Genomic DNA, 13,660 nt, shown 5'->3' on the forward strand with positions numbered 1-13,660 from the left:
TTATTTTCTTATTTTCATACCAGACTGTAAGTTTTTTGAGGACAAAGACTGTATTTTGTTCATCATTGTATCCCAAAGCCTAGTACAGTGCTTCACATGTGATATGTGCTCAATATATAGGGGAAGAAAAAGCATGTTGGACTGATTCGCTGTTTTAAGGATACATAAAAATACTGCTTCACCTGGCATGGTGGTGAGTACCTGTAATCCCAGTTACTTAGGAGGCTGAGGCAGGAGGATAGTGTGAGGCCAGAATTTTGAGGCTTGTCGTGCACTATGATCGCACCTGCGAATAGCCACTGCACTCTAGCCTGGGCAACATAGCAAGAGCTTATCTCTTTAAAAAATAGACTACTGCTCAAAACAATTTACCTGCCATGTCTATCTTGTTTTTAATAATAGGGGGTTCTCCTATTACATGTAACATGTATTATATAATAATGTGGTATGCATGTTTGAAAATGTATAAATGTCTCCATTTTGCTTAAATATGATAGACTATATAAAAGGAATGTAAAGTGATGTCGTTATAGAGTATGGTATATTAAACTTACTAAAAAATCATTTGACTTTCAAATAGAAATTGCTGAATGGTTGAACTGAAACACAGATTCCACATTTATCACATTTGCTCAAATGTTTTATACTTGTAAACAATGTTTTTAAAAGAATCTCTTCCATTTTACACTAGAATGCTCCAGAAGTAAATAATGAAAACAGTGAAATGTCAACTGAAAAATCAGAAAACACCGTTATACAGAAATGTAATACCGAGCAAGAAATAAGGGAAGAAAATATGGAGAATTTTTGTTCAGATACTGAATACAGAGAAAAAGAAAAGAAAGAAGGCTCATTTATAGAGGAAATCATTATAGAAGGTAACCTTAAAATTATATTGGTATTTTCTAATTTGTATGTTGATATTTACAGTAAGTATTTTTGAGAAAATTACATTTCTGTCTCCCCTCTTCATGACTTATTCCTAGCCTTTTTGCATTCTGGTTTCTGCCTTCACTGTTTTGCTAAGAATGTTCTTGGAGTCACCAGTAACCTTCTGATGACTAGACCTAGGGCATTTTTCTGAATTCAGATAACCTTTCTGTAACCATTGGAATAATTTATTAATTCTTCCATCTTGAAAAAGTATTGTTTAAAGATGATACTGATTGGAGGTGTTCAAACCTAGGCTGAACAACCACTTGGTGGAGATGTTGTAGAGAGAATGATTGGACTTTAAAAAAATCTTTCAAAAACCTGAAATTTATATTCTAGATTAACTATATTAAAAAGTTGAAATCTTTGTTAGAATATAGATGAATAAAATTTATGTCTTAAGTAGATAATTCTATATACTTGTCCAAAAACTAGTCAAGAATTTAAAAATATTCACTGGGTAATGAATAAAAGTGATGATTGTCAATCTTGAAGAAGCCAGCTAGCAATTTCTAGATACAGCTGGACCTAGGTAGTAATGGAAATCAGAGCGTAACCTGTTATGATAAATTAATTTTTATCAGCTATGTATTTATGTGGGATTGTACTGTATGTCCTAAATGAAGCAAATAGACAAGAAAAATAAACCATTTTGTAATACCTCAACTCACTTTCCCTTTAAAAAACCAAAAATCCTTTGCTATTATGAAATTAAAGTTTAATATGGATACAGCCAAATATTTAGCATGCTAAAGATATACTTGTTATAACAAAGGGAACCCAGTATTTAGGTAATGTTGATGTCATTAAGTTTGTATAATTATTGACCCATAAAATATTTAAGGTTAAATTTGTTTTTATAAAAATAGGTGATAAATATGTTTTATGAAATCAGGCTTTCGTGTATAATGTAAAATTTTACTGTGTTCCCATCATGACAGATTTACAGCTTTTTGAAAAAAGCTTCAAGAATGAAATTGATACTGTTGTTTCTCAGGATGAAAATCAAAGTGAAATGTCCTTAAGCAAAACCCTCTCCTTAGATAAAGAAGTAATTAGTCAAGTACAAACCTCGAATGTTACGGACAATAAAAAATCAGTTACTACAGAAGTAAAAGACAAGATATGCTTGGAAAAAGACAATGGATGTACAGAATTTAAATCACCAAATAATCCTTTTGTTGTGTTAGATACAACGACAGAAACAGAAAAAATACACCTAGAAAGAACCGGAGGATTAGATGTTCACCATACAGATGTACATCCGGAGGTTGAAAATAACAAGACACCATTTAACAGTAATTTAAATGAGACAGCACACAATACATATAATAATAATAATAATAAAGATGTTTCTGAAAATGAGCCATTCAAACAATTCAGATCGCGTCCAGGGACTCGAGAACATGCTCTAGAGAAGGAAATTACAAATAGTGGCCAAACCAAAGCAGATTTGGATTTATCTCTAGATATAAAAAAAAATCTTGTTCCAAGTCAGAAATATAGTTTACAGAATTCAAGTAATGTTATGTTAGATGATAAACAATGTAAAATAAAACAAATACAACTGTTAACTAAAAAAAGTGAGTGCAGCATATTACTTCGTAAACAAACTTCAGATTTTCTGCAAGTCTGTAATGATACTTCAGAGAAACCTGAAATAACTGTTACCTGTGATACAGTAATCGACCACCACGTTTCATCTGCTGCTTTTAGTGATAATTCAAAAGTACTTCTTAAGAACTCAGATAAAAATGTTAATAGTATGCCTATGTTGGTGAAACCCAACTCAAGCCCTGGAGGAAAAACTATGTGGAAAAATATGAGTGATATGCAAAACAGTCAATTTAATAACTGTTTGGGATACTTAGAAAACAATAATGTGAACATTTCCCATCTTCATCTTAACAATGAGAATAGTCATTCTTTACAAGCCAAAGATGTGAAAACTGCTGTTCACATGAAAACTTGCACAGAAATACAGTTTTCCAATAAAAATAATCAGATTGATGAGAATCAGGTAACTGAAGCCACAAAAAATGACCTCTTCCTTGTTGTGAGCACTAATGAAAGACAGCATACATTGTTAAATAATACAGAGAAAACAGAATCATTAAATGACATTGTTTCAGGAAAAATGTTCAGTAAAGGACAGCTGGAGGAATCACATTCATTTCACATAGAGCCATCTGGAGATTTAGTAAACAGAAGCGGAAGGTCAACCTTTGATCTTTCAACTTCAGATAAAAAAACTGAGAAAACTCCAGTATACATGAATTTTTCAGACCCTGGTCCTTGGTCAAAAGTAAATCACATTGAAAGTCAAACAGCGAGCAGTTCAACCCCTAGCATTTCTTTGTTGCTGAAGGAGAGACCACTAGATCCATCAGAAAACAAAAAGATCATTCCAATGGCTCTTTGTAAAAATATTGGTGTGGATGATGTTGGAAAGAATATTGGACCAGGTAAGAAAAAAGTAATGTTTTAATTCTTAAAATATTTTTCTACTTATTCTTGATGAATGTGTACAGTCATATTTTGTAAATTTTGTTTTAAAAGTTTGTCTTAATTAAGGAATAGCAAAAACAACAGATGTGGGTCATTATTTTAAATTAGGAACAACTACCTAATATTCTTTTGTTTTTTAACTTTTAGAGCAAATGCAGTGAAGTAGTTAAGGCTTCTGCCAAGTGTGCATATTTATTGCTCTTCTTTCTATATGCTCATCATTCATCCTTAAAAACTTTCTTCCCTCAGAACATTTTAGTTTCTCTCCTGTGTTGTCTTTCTTTGCCCAATTTTCTCTCCCTTTCCTTAATTTTTCTATTTTTATCTGTCCCTTCACCCACACCAGAAATCCACCTCTTCCTTCTGTTTTATAAGTAATAATGAGGCATAACATTAATATATTTCCTACGACCAGTATTTGTCAGTTGAAAACACTTTAAATTGAATTCCTTAACATATATTAATGCATTCAGATGTTAAAGAGAATAGAGGGATTGTTCTGTTCTTAAAAACTGCCATATGAAATGACATACTGTCCAAGTTTTATTTTAAAATACTCCAGAAAAAAATAGGGGGAGAGGTAAATGGATGAAATACGTGACTTAATATTGATGGAATACATTGAAATACATGGCTGTCTACATTTTTGTTTCGTTTTGTTTTTTGTTTTATTTATTGATTGATTTTTGAGATAGAGTCTTGCTCTGTCACCCAGCCTGGAGTTCAGTGGTGTGATCACAGCTCACTGCAACTTTAACCTCCCAGGCTGAAGGAATCCTCCCACCTCAGCCTCCTGAGCAGCTAGGAGTACAGACACGTCACTGCACCCAGCTAATTTTTAAAATTTTTTGTAGAGACAGTTCTCACTTTGTTGCCGAGGCTAGTGTTGAACTTCTAGGCTCAAGTGATCCTCCTGCCTCAGCCTCCCAAATTGCTGGGAGCCACCACACCTGGCCTGGAAACTTTTCACGAAAGAATTTAAAAACAAAAACATACTACATTATCATGAATTGGTGCTGTATAAATGTAAATTGAAAATAAAAAGCAGTAGTTTAAGAAGTATGATCATGAGGAAAATGGTTTTTTATTGTTTTTATTTTCAGGACAGCATGTTTTCTTTTAATAGCAATCTCATAGTCAAAAGTTGCTGAGGTTGTTAAAGGCATTCTTAGATTTTAAGGGAACTCTGTGGGTTTAACATCGTGCACTTAGACACCTTAAAAAGATGCAGATTCCAAGGAAAGCTTTTGTATGGCCCTCAGATTTAACAGGCTTCTTTTAAAAAGGAAATTGAGAAAAATGTAAAGAGAATATTTGGTGATTAAAAACAAAAATATATCTTGTTTACTAATACCAATGGGAAATAATGTAGGCAAAAATCAAATAAGCAAAACACTGTATAACTTCATTTCCCAAACTGCAATTTTTCAATGCCACAAAATATATTACTTAAAATTCCGTTAACTTTTGGTTAGGTACTGCTTTAGGTGCTGGTCTAAAAATCTGCCATTTTTTCTGAAGTCCTTTCTTGTAAATTAAATTTCAGTGATATATAAGATACAAAGGGCGATACCTAAAATGCTGTAGAAATTCAACTTGTAAAATACTCTTAAATATGCCATCAGTATCTTTTAACCTTTATAATTTACATATTTCTCTAACTAATTTCTATCAATTTATTAAAACCCAGTGTGACCCCTTCTAAATAACCCTTTGTTGGACTTCTCACTGTGGTCAATTTCTTTAAATAGTTTATAAATCTGGCATGTAGTTGGTTCTGACTTTTCCCATTAATCTCAGTTGGTAAAATGTTCACTATATAAATGCTTACATGTGTGGGAAATACAGTAACCAGGGGAATAATGATAACATTTTATGAGTTATTTTGTTTTAGAAGGTATTTATACCATTTCTTTCACTGCTTTTAATGTAGAATTCTAGTAATCAGGTTTTAGAAAGTAGCAATAATAAAATCTTGCTTGTTTTCAGAAATGAAATGCCTAATATAAGAGCAAAGTCTAGGAAAACTGCAAAATAGTCAACATTAAAATAGAAATTTGTTGCTTTTTAAATACAAAAGCATAGGAGAAACAAGTTCAGTCACTAAAATGAGTACCTAGAGAAAAATTCAGTTGCTGCCATTTCCTCTTTGTCAATCAGATACTACCAGCATTAACAGAGTTGCTGACACTTTGAATAACTGGAGTATCCATCCAGATCCCATGGGAGAACCCAGTGAAGAGAAGAATGCAATTGCAAAGACTTTTTATGATTCTTCTTTTCCCACAGAACATGTAAGTCAATTAAAAATATTGCTGAGCAGACCTTAGTGAGCTAATTCTACAGATATGTGTAGAACTGTATGCATCTGGATGCTTTAAGACCTAACTGATCTCCAAAATAATATCAAGAGGGCAACATGGCACCATTTTTCACAATTAAGGTTGATAGAAAACAGCAGGAAAAAGTCACAGTGTATAAATCAAATAGATACAATCCAGCCTGTTTTGGGAAGGAGAGTGTGAGGCATCAGATATGTACTTCTATTTTTTACTCATCTAAATTTGGAAATAGTGGTATTTGAGCATTTAAAATTTTATGTTAATAAAAGATGTCTAAAAGCTAATCAAGTCCAATTGTTTTTAATAATGCTTAAGTTAATTTACATTATTTTTGGAAACCGAGATGGAAAGAATTTAAAACTATTTCAATTAGAACACATGTGAAAGGATCAAGTATCCACGTGATACTGTATGGATATATGTATTAAAGTATTTGTAGAAATTATATGGCTTCCAGGAGTCTATTTGTCATAAGAAAATCAACTAACTATAGCAGGAAGGTTATCTGGTTAAGTGTGTAAGTTTTATATCATAGTGTGTAGAACTTTAGCAAGAAAAAGGTTGTAGTGTTCAAACTATTAAACAACTTTCTCTTTAGCACATACAAAACAATTATTATAGTACTAACACATCCTTAACAAATAACAGCTTTTAACAATGTATTTTATTTTCCTTTATAAATAGGAGAAACCTCAAGTGAGATAGTATAACTCTTCTGAGAGAGTTGAGACAAAAATCAGGAACTATCCTTGATATGGTTTGACTTTGTCCCCACCCTAATCTCACCTTGAATTGTCAATCCCACAACTCCCATGTGTCATGGGAGGGACCCAGTGAGAGGTAACTGAATCATGGGGGCAGGTCTTTCCTGTGCTGTTCTCATGATAGTGAATAAATCCCACAAGAGCTGATGGTTTTAAAAATGGGAGTTTCCCTGCACAAGCTCTCTTCTCTCTTGCTGCCGCCATGTAAGAATTGCCTTTTGCCTTCCGCCATGATTATGAGGCCTCCCCAGCCATGTGGAACTGTAAATCCATTAAACCTATTTTCTTCCCAGTCTCGGGTATGTCTTTATCAGCAGGGTGAAAACAAACTAATACAGTAAATTAGTACCAGGAGTGGAGTGTTGCTGAAAAGATACCCAAAAATGTGGAAGCAACTCTGGAACTGGGTAACAGGCCGAGGTTGGAACAGTTTGGAGGGCTCAGAAGAAGACAGGAAAATGTGGGAAAGTTTGGAACTCCCTAGAGACTTGTTGAATGGCTTTGACCAAAATGTTGATATGGACAATGAAATCCAGTCTGAGGTGATCTCAGATAGAAATGAGGAATTTGTTGGAAACTGGAGCAAAGGTTACTGATCATGTTTTGGTAAACAAATTGGTAGCATTTTGCCCCTGTCCTAGAGATCTGTGGAACTTTGAACTTGAGAGAGACGATTTAGGGTATCTGGCAGAAGACATTTCTAAGCAGCAAAGAATTCAAGAGGTGACTTGGGCGCTTTAAAGGCATTCAATTTTATAAGGGAAACAGCATAAAAGTTTGGAAAATTTGCAGCCTGAACAATATGATAGAAAAGAAAATCCCATTTTCTGAGGAGAAATTCAAGCTGGCTGTGAAATTTGCATAAGTAACAAGGAGCTGAATGTTAATCTCCAAGACAATGGGCAAAATGTCTCCAGGGCAAGTCAGAGGTCTTCATGGCAGCCCCTCCCATCACAAGCCCACAGGCCTAAGAGGAAAAACTAGTTTTGTGGGCTGCGCTCAGGGTCCCTGTGCTGTGTGCAGCCTAGGGACTTGGTGCCCTGCATCCCAGCCACTCCACCCACGAGTAAAAGGAGCCAAGGCATAGCTCAGGCCATTGCTTCAGAGGGTACAAGCCCCAAGCCTTGGCAGCTTCCATGTGGTGTTGAACCTGCGAGTGCACAAGTCAAGAATTGAGGTTTGGGAATCTCTTCCTAGATTTCAAAGGATGTATGAAAACGCCTGGATGTCCAGGCAGAAGTTTGCTGCAGGGGCGGGGCTCTCATGGAGAACCTCTGCTAGGGCAATGTGGAAGAGAAATGTGGAGTCAGAGCCCCCATAAAGAGTCCCTGCTGGAGTGCTGGCTAGTGGAGCTGTGAGAAGAGGGCCACCATCCTCCAGACCTCGGAATGGTAGATCCACCAACAGCTTGCACTGTACACCTGGAAAAGCCACAGACACTCAATGTCAGCCCATGAAAGCAGCTGGAAGGGAGGCTGTACCCTGCAAAGCCACAGGGGCATGGAGATGCCCAAGACCATGAGAACCTACCTCTTGCATTAGCGTGACCTGGCTGCCATACTGGATTTTGGACTTTCATAGGGCCTGTAGATCCTTTGTTTTGGCCACCCTATTTGGAACGGCTGTGTTTACCCAATGCCTGTACCCCCACTTTGTATCTAGGAAGTAACTGACTTGCTTTTGATTTTACTGGCTCATAGGTGGAAGGGGCTTGCCTTGTCTCAGATGAGACTTTGAACTTTTGAGTTAATGCTGAAATAAGACTTTGGGTGAGTGTTGGGAAGGCATTATTGGTTTTAAAATGTAAAGACATGAGATTTGGGAGGGGACATGGGCAGAATGATATGGCTTGGCTATGTCCCCACCCAAATCTCATCTTGAATTACAATTGGTCTCACAATTCCTACATGTTGTGGGAGGAACCTGGTGGGAGGTAATTGAATCATGGGGACCGGTCTTTCCTGTGCTGTTCTCGTGATAGTAAGTCTCATGAGATCTGATGGCTTTAAAAGTGGGAGTTTCCCTGCACAAGCTCTCTTTTGCTGCCGCCATGTAAGAATTGCCTTTCTCCTTCCGCCATGATTATGAGGCCTCCCCAGTCATGTGGAACTATAAGTCTGATAAACCTATTTTTTTTTCCAGTCTCCGGTATGTCTTTATTAGCAGCGTGAGAACGAACTAATACACCCTTTTCACATTTTCCTAACTGAACTCATAAGCACACAGTATAGTTTCCACTTGGTATGTATAAGTGTGTATCATTAAAATGTGTTGACTAAAGGACAGTAACTCTGGCATTGGAAAATCTAAGTTTTAACCTTGCCCAATTGGGTAAATCATAGAATCAAAACAAACATGAAGCTTGAGGGCATCAAAACTAAATATCCGTTTCTAATTAGGGTGAATCCTTAACCTTTATAAGATAGCTGTTCTACTTTCAAACAGCGGAAATTTCACATCTCACTTGAAAGCCCATTTTTATAATTAATCTAATAGGGGACAGTGACATAAATGTGAAATAACTTTCCAGGGTCATTAAGTCACCACATGTGGTGGACCTAGACTAGGTATCGTGGCTCTTAGTCAAATGCTATATTATACTTTAACTTTCACATAGAAAAAATGTTTCTTCTCAAAGATTGGTGCATATAAAACAAACTCAATTCACTGGCTGAATAGACATTTTCTAAGTGCTTATTACTATGTGCAAGTACTATGGTAAGCTTCATTGTCCCAGCTTAAAGCTTGATTGCAAATTATCATGTAATGTGGGGCAAATCCAAAAGTAGATCTCCTTACAAATTTAATAGACCACAGCCACACCCATTCCTTTGCATACTGTAAAGACTATTTTGGCACAGCACTGAGAATTGAGCAGTTTTAAGAGGCCATTTGGCCCTCAAAGCTGAAAATATTTACTCTGGCCCTGTTTGGAAAAAGTTTACCAACCTGTTATAAATGAATTTTATGAAGACTTATAGCCAAAAAATAGTTTTTTACTTTTCAACATATTTTATGTACAGTCCACATCAATTCTGTTAAATTCAGGAGAGGTATTAAGTACCAATCCACTTTCTCTCTATGGGTTCAAAGTAACTTGAAAAGATGGTATGTTTTTCATTGTTTTTGGCATTAGGTTGTTAGCCTACTGCAATCTTGATTATATCCAGGAATGAGGATGGAAGACCAGCCACTTAACTTTTTTTTTTTTTAATATCCAATGAATTAGATTCATTTAAGTTAAATTTTAAAATATAATCCCAGGCAGAAATAAAAGGACTAGTACCAAGCTAGGGGAAATTTTTAGGCCAAAAATTAGATCTTGTAAGTCAGCCTGAAAGAGAAAACAGGTGATAAATTTCTAAAAAGGATAGAAGGGGAAAGAACAAAGATACAAGGCAATATATCTGACAACAGCTAGAATTAAAATTACTGCAGTAGGCTGCAGAACCCTCAGGTAAGTTAAACCGGACAAGTTTTGTTAAGTGCAAACGTTAGCTAATCTACACTATATCTTGTTTCTCTAAAGTCAATCCCTGCTCCTACCCATCTCAGCAAGTGGGTAGTTAAGGGGAAAGACACTAAAGCAATTATGTGTAAATGTGTTCTTCCTTTTCATCATCAAGATAAAAAAGTCAAAGAATCAGGATTTTGGGAAATTGTTAATTTGTACTTGGATGCCAAATACACCAAAATGAACCTAGCATTTTGATGGCAAAATAGAAACATTAAATCATACAGATCATCAGTCATTTTACTTCAGAATTAGTAGCAACCTAGATTTAGATTCATCTAGTTTTCCCCGTCTGTTTTTCATAATGCATGAATTAGAATCCTTTCTGGCCCCATGGGCTAAATGAAGTATGGTGAACACACTTACATAGCAGACACTATCAGAAATACTTATGTACATTTTTATCCAATTATTCTTTCTGGTAATAGCATCTGGGAACTAAAAGAAGCTAATGAATAAACTGAAGCCAGAAAAATTAAATGACTTGCCTAGGTTCTCTTAGCAGTCCTGTGCAGACACTTTTGAAAGAACAAAGCCAATTAGACAAATATGAACAAAGAATCACCCCAAAAATCAGAGGTAAAACTCTGAGGGGACTAGTGGTTGACTACAGAATTTTCAGGGAGGGAACCAAAAAGAGCAATCCAAAAAGAATACTCCTTAGGGAGCCGTGAACTTATCATTCTATTTAAGTTCATTTTAAAAATAAACTTATTACTAGGCCGGGTACAGTCGCTCACGCCTGTAATCCCAACACTTTGGGAGGCCGAGGCAGGTAGATCATGAGGTCAGGCGTTCAAGACCAGCCTGGACAACACAGTGAAACCCCGTCTCTACTAAAACTATAAAAAATTAGCTGGGCATGGTGGTGGGTACCTGTAATCCCAGCTACTCGGGAGGCTGACGCAGGAGAATCGCTTGAACCTGGGAGGTGGAGGTTGCAGTAAGCCGACCTGGCGCCACTGCACTCCAGCCCAGGCGACAGAGCAAGACTCCATCTCAAAAAAATAAAATAAACTTATTACTACATAATCTAACACTGAAAATGACAATGTTACTAACATGCCACTTTTACCAGTCAAACTGAAAAAGATTTTAACGTAAGGCAGTACTCAAAGATCTTCACAAAAATTTATGAACAAATGATATTCACTGCAGCCTAGTTAACGGTGACCATTTTCTTACAATTTAAATGTCCAGAAATGAATTGCAGAACACAGAATATGATGGAGCTATCCTCTTAACAAACTTAAGAACAGGAGGAAATGCTAAAAATGTTTAATACAGCATATAAACCAATAAAAATATAACCCCCATATTTAAAAAGTGGATAGAGAAAAGAGACCAGAAGATTTACACAAATTCTTTAATAGTGGTTGGGATCTTGGGTGATTTTAATGTAATTCTTATCCTGTTCCAGATTTCTAAAATACACATGTATAACCCTTACAACTAAAACACAACAACACAGTATGGCTCACTCCTGTAATCCTAGAACTTTGGGAGACCGAGGTGGTCGGATCACTTGAGCCCAAGAGTTAGAGAGACCAGCCTGGCCAACATGGCAAAAAATACAAAAATTAGCTAGGTGTTTTGGCACATGCCTGTAGTCCCAGGTACTCAGGAGGTGAAGGTGGGAGGATCACCTGAACCCGGGGAGGTAAGGCTGCAGTGAACTGTGATTGTACCACTGCGCTCCAGCCTAGGTGACAGGGTGAGACCCTATCTAAAAAAAAGGCCACCATAATTGTTATTTTGAAAACAATTCAGTATTCCTTTTGTTTTATCTATTGTTTATTTTTGAGAAAGGGTCTCATTCCATTGTCCAGGCTGGAGTGCAATGGCATGATCTTGGCTCATTGCAACCTCCACCTCCTGCACTCAAGTGATCCTTGCACCTCAGCCTTCCGAGGTGCTGGGACTACAGTCGCATGCCACCATGCCCAGCTAGTTTTTGGTAGAGATGGGGTTTTGCCATGTTGCTCAGGATAGTTTTCAACTCATGAGCTCATGCAATCCACTCGCCTCAGCCTCCCAAAGTGCTGGGATTACAGGTATGAGTCACAATGCCTGGCCCAGTATTCCTTTTGAAGAGAACATTTTATCTGGGAATCTCTCAAAAATATCAAAGATTGTTTTGCATGAAATTAACTCAAATTGCTGGGCACACTGGCTCACACCTGTAATCCCAGCACTTTTGGTGGCCAAGGTGGGTGGATCATGAGGTCAGGAGTTCGAGACCAACCTGGCCAACATGGTGAAATCCCATCTCTACTAAAAATACAAAAATTAGCCGGGTGTGGTGGCACGCGCCTATAATCCCAGCTACTCAGGAGGCTGAGGCAGGAGACTCACTTGAGCCCATGAGACGGAGGTTTGCAGTAAGCAGAGATTGTGCCACTGCACTCCAGCCTGGGTGACAGAGCGAGACTATCTCAAAAAAAAAAAAAGAACTAAAATTAATTTTTGGTAGTGATAAACTGGAAACAAATATTCAATAGTAGGTGATAAATCATCAAACATCCATAAAAGGGAGTATTTTGCAGCCACAGACAATTGTTTATAATGACCTGAGAAACTGCTCACAGAGGAAAATACATAAAATTCTATAGAATGATCAAATAGCTAAAAATAGAAAAAAAGGCTAGCAGCAAATAATACCAAAATGTCAACAAGCCTCTCTGGATAAGGGATTACTAATGATTTTTAGTTTCTTTCTACTTTACTCTATTTTCTAAATTTCCAGTAAGTATTTTAACATCAGAAAAGAACCTTAAAATGAAAAAGTTATTTAACACACTATTTTTAAAATTACCCAATACAGTGTCTTGAAAACATGCCAACTTCCAAATATCTCACTGCTCCTTCCTGTTTCTTCAACAATGGTGCTCTGAAGCATGGGAGGAAACATGAAGTAAAAGGCAGTTTTTGTACCCTTTACTTCCGTTACATATTAGAGATTTTGAAGATCTACTACATAAGCCTACACATTCACACTGTATAGTTTTCTGGTGCCAAAACTACTAAGGTAGTGAAAATCAGCCAAGAGATGGTGGTTTTACCACATACTCATAACTGCAGAGGCTTTACAGACTCTTTTGTATAATGTCAAAGGTAAAATTAGTTTGGTCTCTCCTAGGTGAAAACAAAACCTCTGATAACAACTCCGCTACAAAGCCATTCACAGGCAATCAGGACTAAAAATACTTCTGGAGATGATGACTGGGAGAGCCTCATTACAAATCAACTAAGTGAAACGGAAAAGTTACTAACTTTAGAAAATGACAACCAACCAAAAAAAAGAAAAGCAGAAGAGATGTTGGAAAAAAAAAACACAAAAAAAACAGATTAAAATAATATAGATAAGTGCTTTCTGCAGTGAAATTATATAACTGAAATGCTGGTATAGTTTTTACTAGAATAAAATGTAACTCTATAGTTGTCTTCATTTTCCAAGTTTTTCTAATGTGAAGAAATTGTATTATTCTACTTCTGTCTTCCCTTTCTTTTAAGTGCTCATTGCTTCTTCAATATCCTTTTTTACAGAACAGAATTTATGTATTGTATGACAGACATTGTGACACTTTGTAATTTATTAC

The 13,660-nt window shown here is 36.3% G+C and overlaps 1 protein-coding gene across 1 annotated transcript in view; it reads left to right on the forward strand.

Annotated features, from left to right (window-relative positions):
• The window catches only part of CCDC73 (coiled-coil domain containing 73), a 170,649-nt gene extending 157,160 nt beyond the window's left edge, over nucleotides 1-13,489 (forward strand). The window contains exons 15-18 of the mRNA XM_037999541.2: nucleotides 692-878; nucleotides 1,875-3,398; nucleotides 5,602-5,735; nucleotides 13,201-13,489. Of these exons, the coding sequence (XP_037855469.2) occupies nucleotides 692-878; nucleotides 1,875-3,398; nucleotides 5,602-5,735; nucleotides 13,201-13,413 (2,058 nt within the window). The 3' untranslated portion in view covers nucleotides 13,414-13,489. The remainder of the gene's footprint in view (nucleotides 1-691; nucleotides 879-1,874; nucleotides 3,399-5,601; nucleotides 5,736-13,200) is intronic.
• The last annotated feature ends 171 nt before the right edge of the window (nucleotides 13,490-13,660 follow it).

Source organism: Chlorocebus sabaeus, chromosome 1 (genome assembly GCF_047675955.1).
Source record: "Chlorocebus sabaeus isolate Y175 chromosome 1, mChlSab1.0.hap1, whole genome shotgun sequence".
NCBI classification, from domain to species: domain Eukaryota; kingdom Metazoa; phylum Chordata; class Mammalia; order Primates; family Cercopithecidae; genus Chlorocebus; species Chlorocebus sabaeus.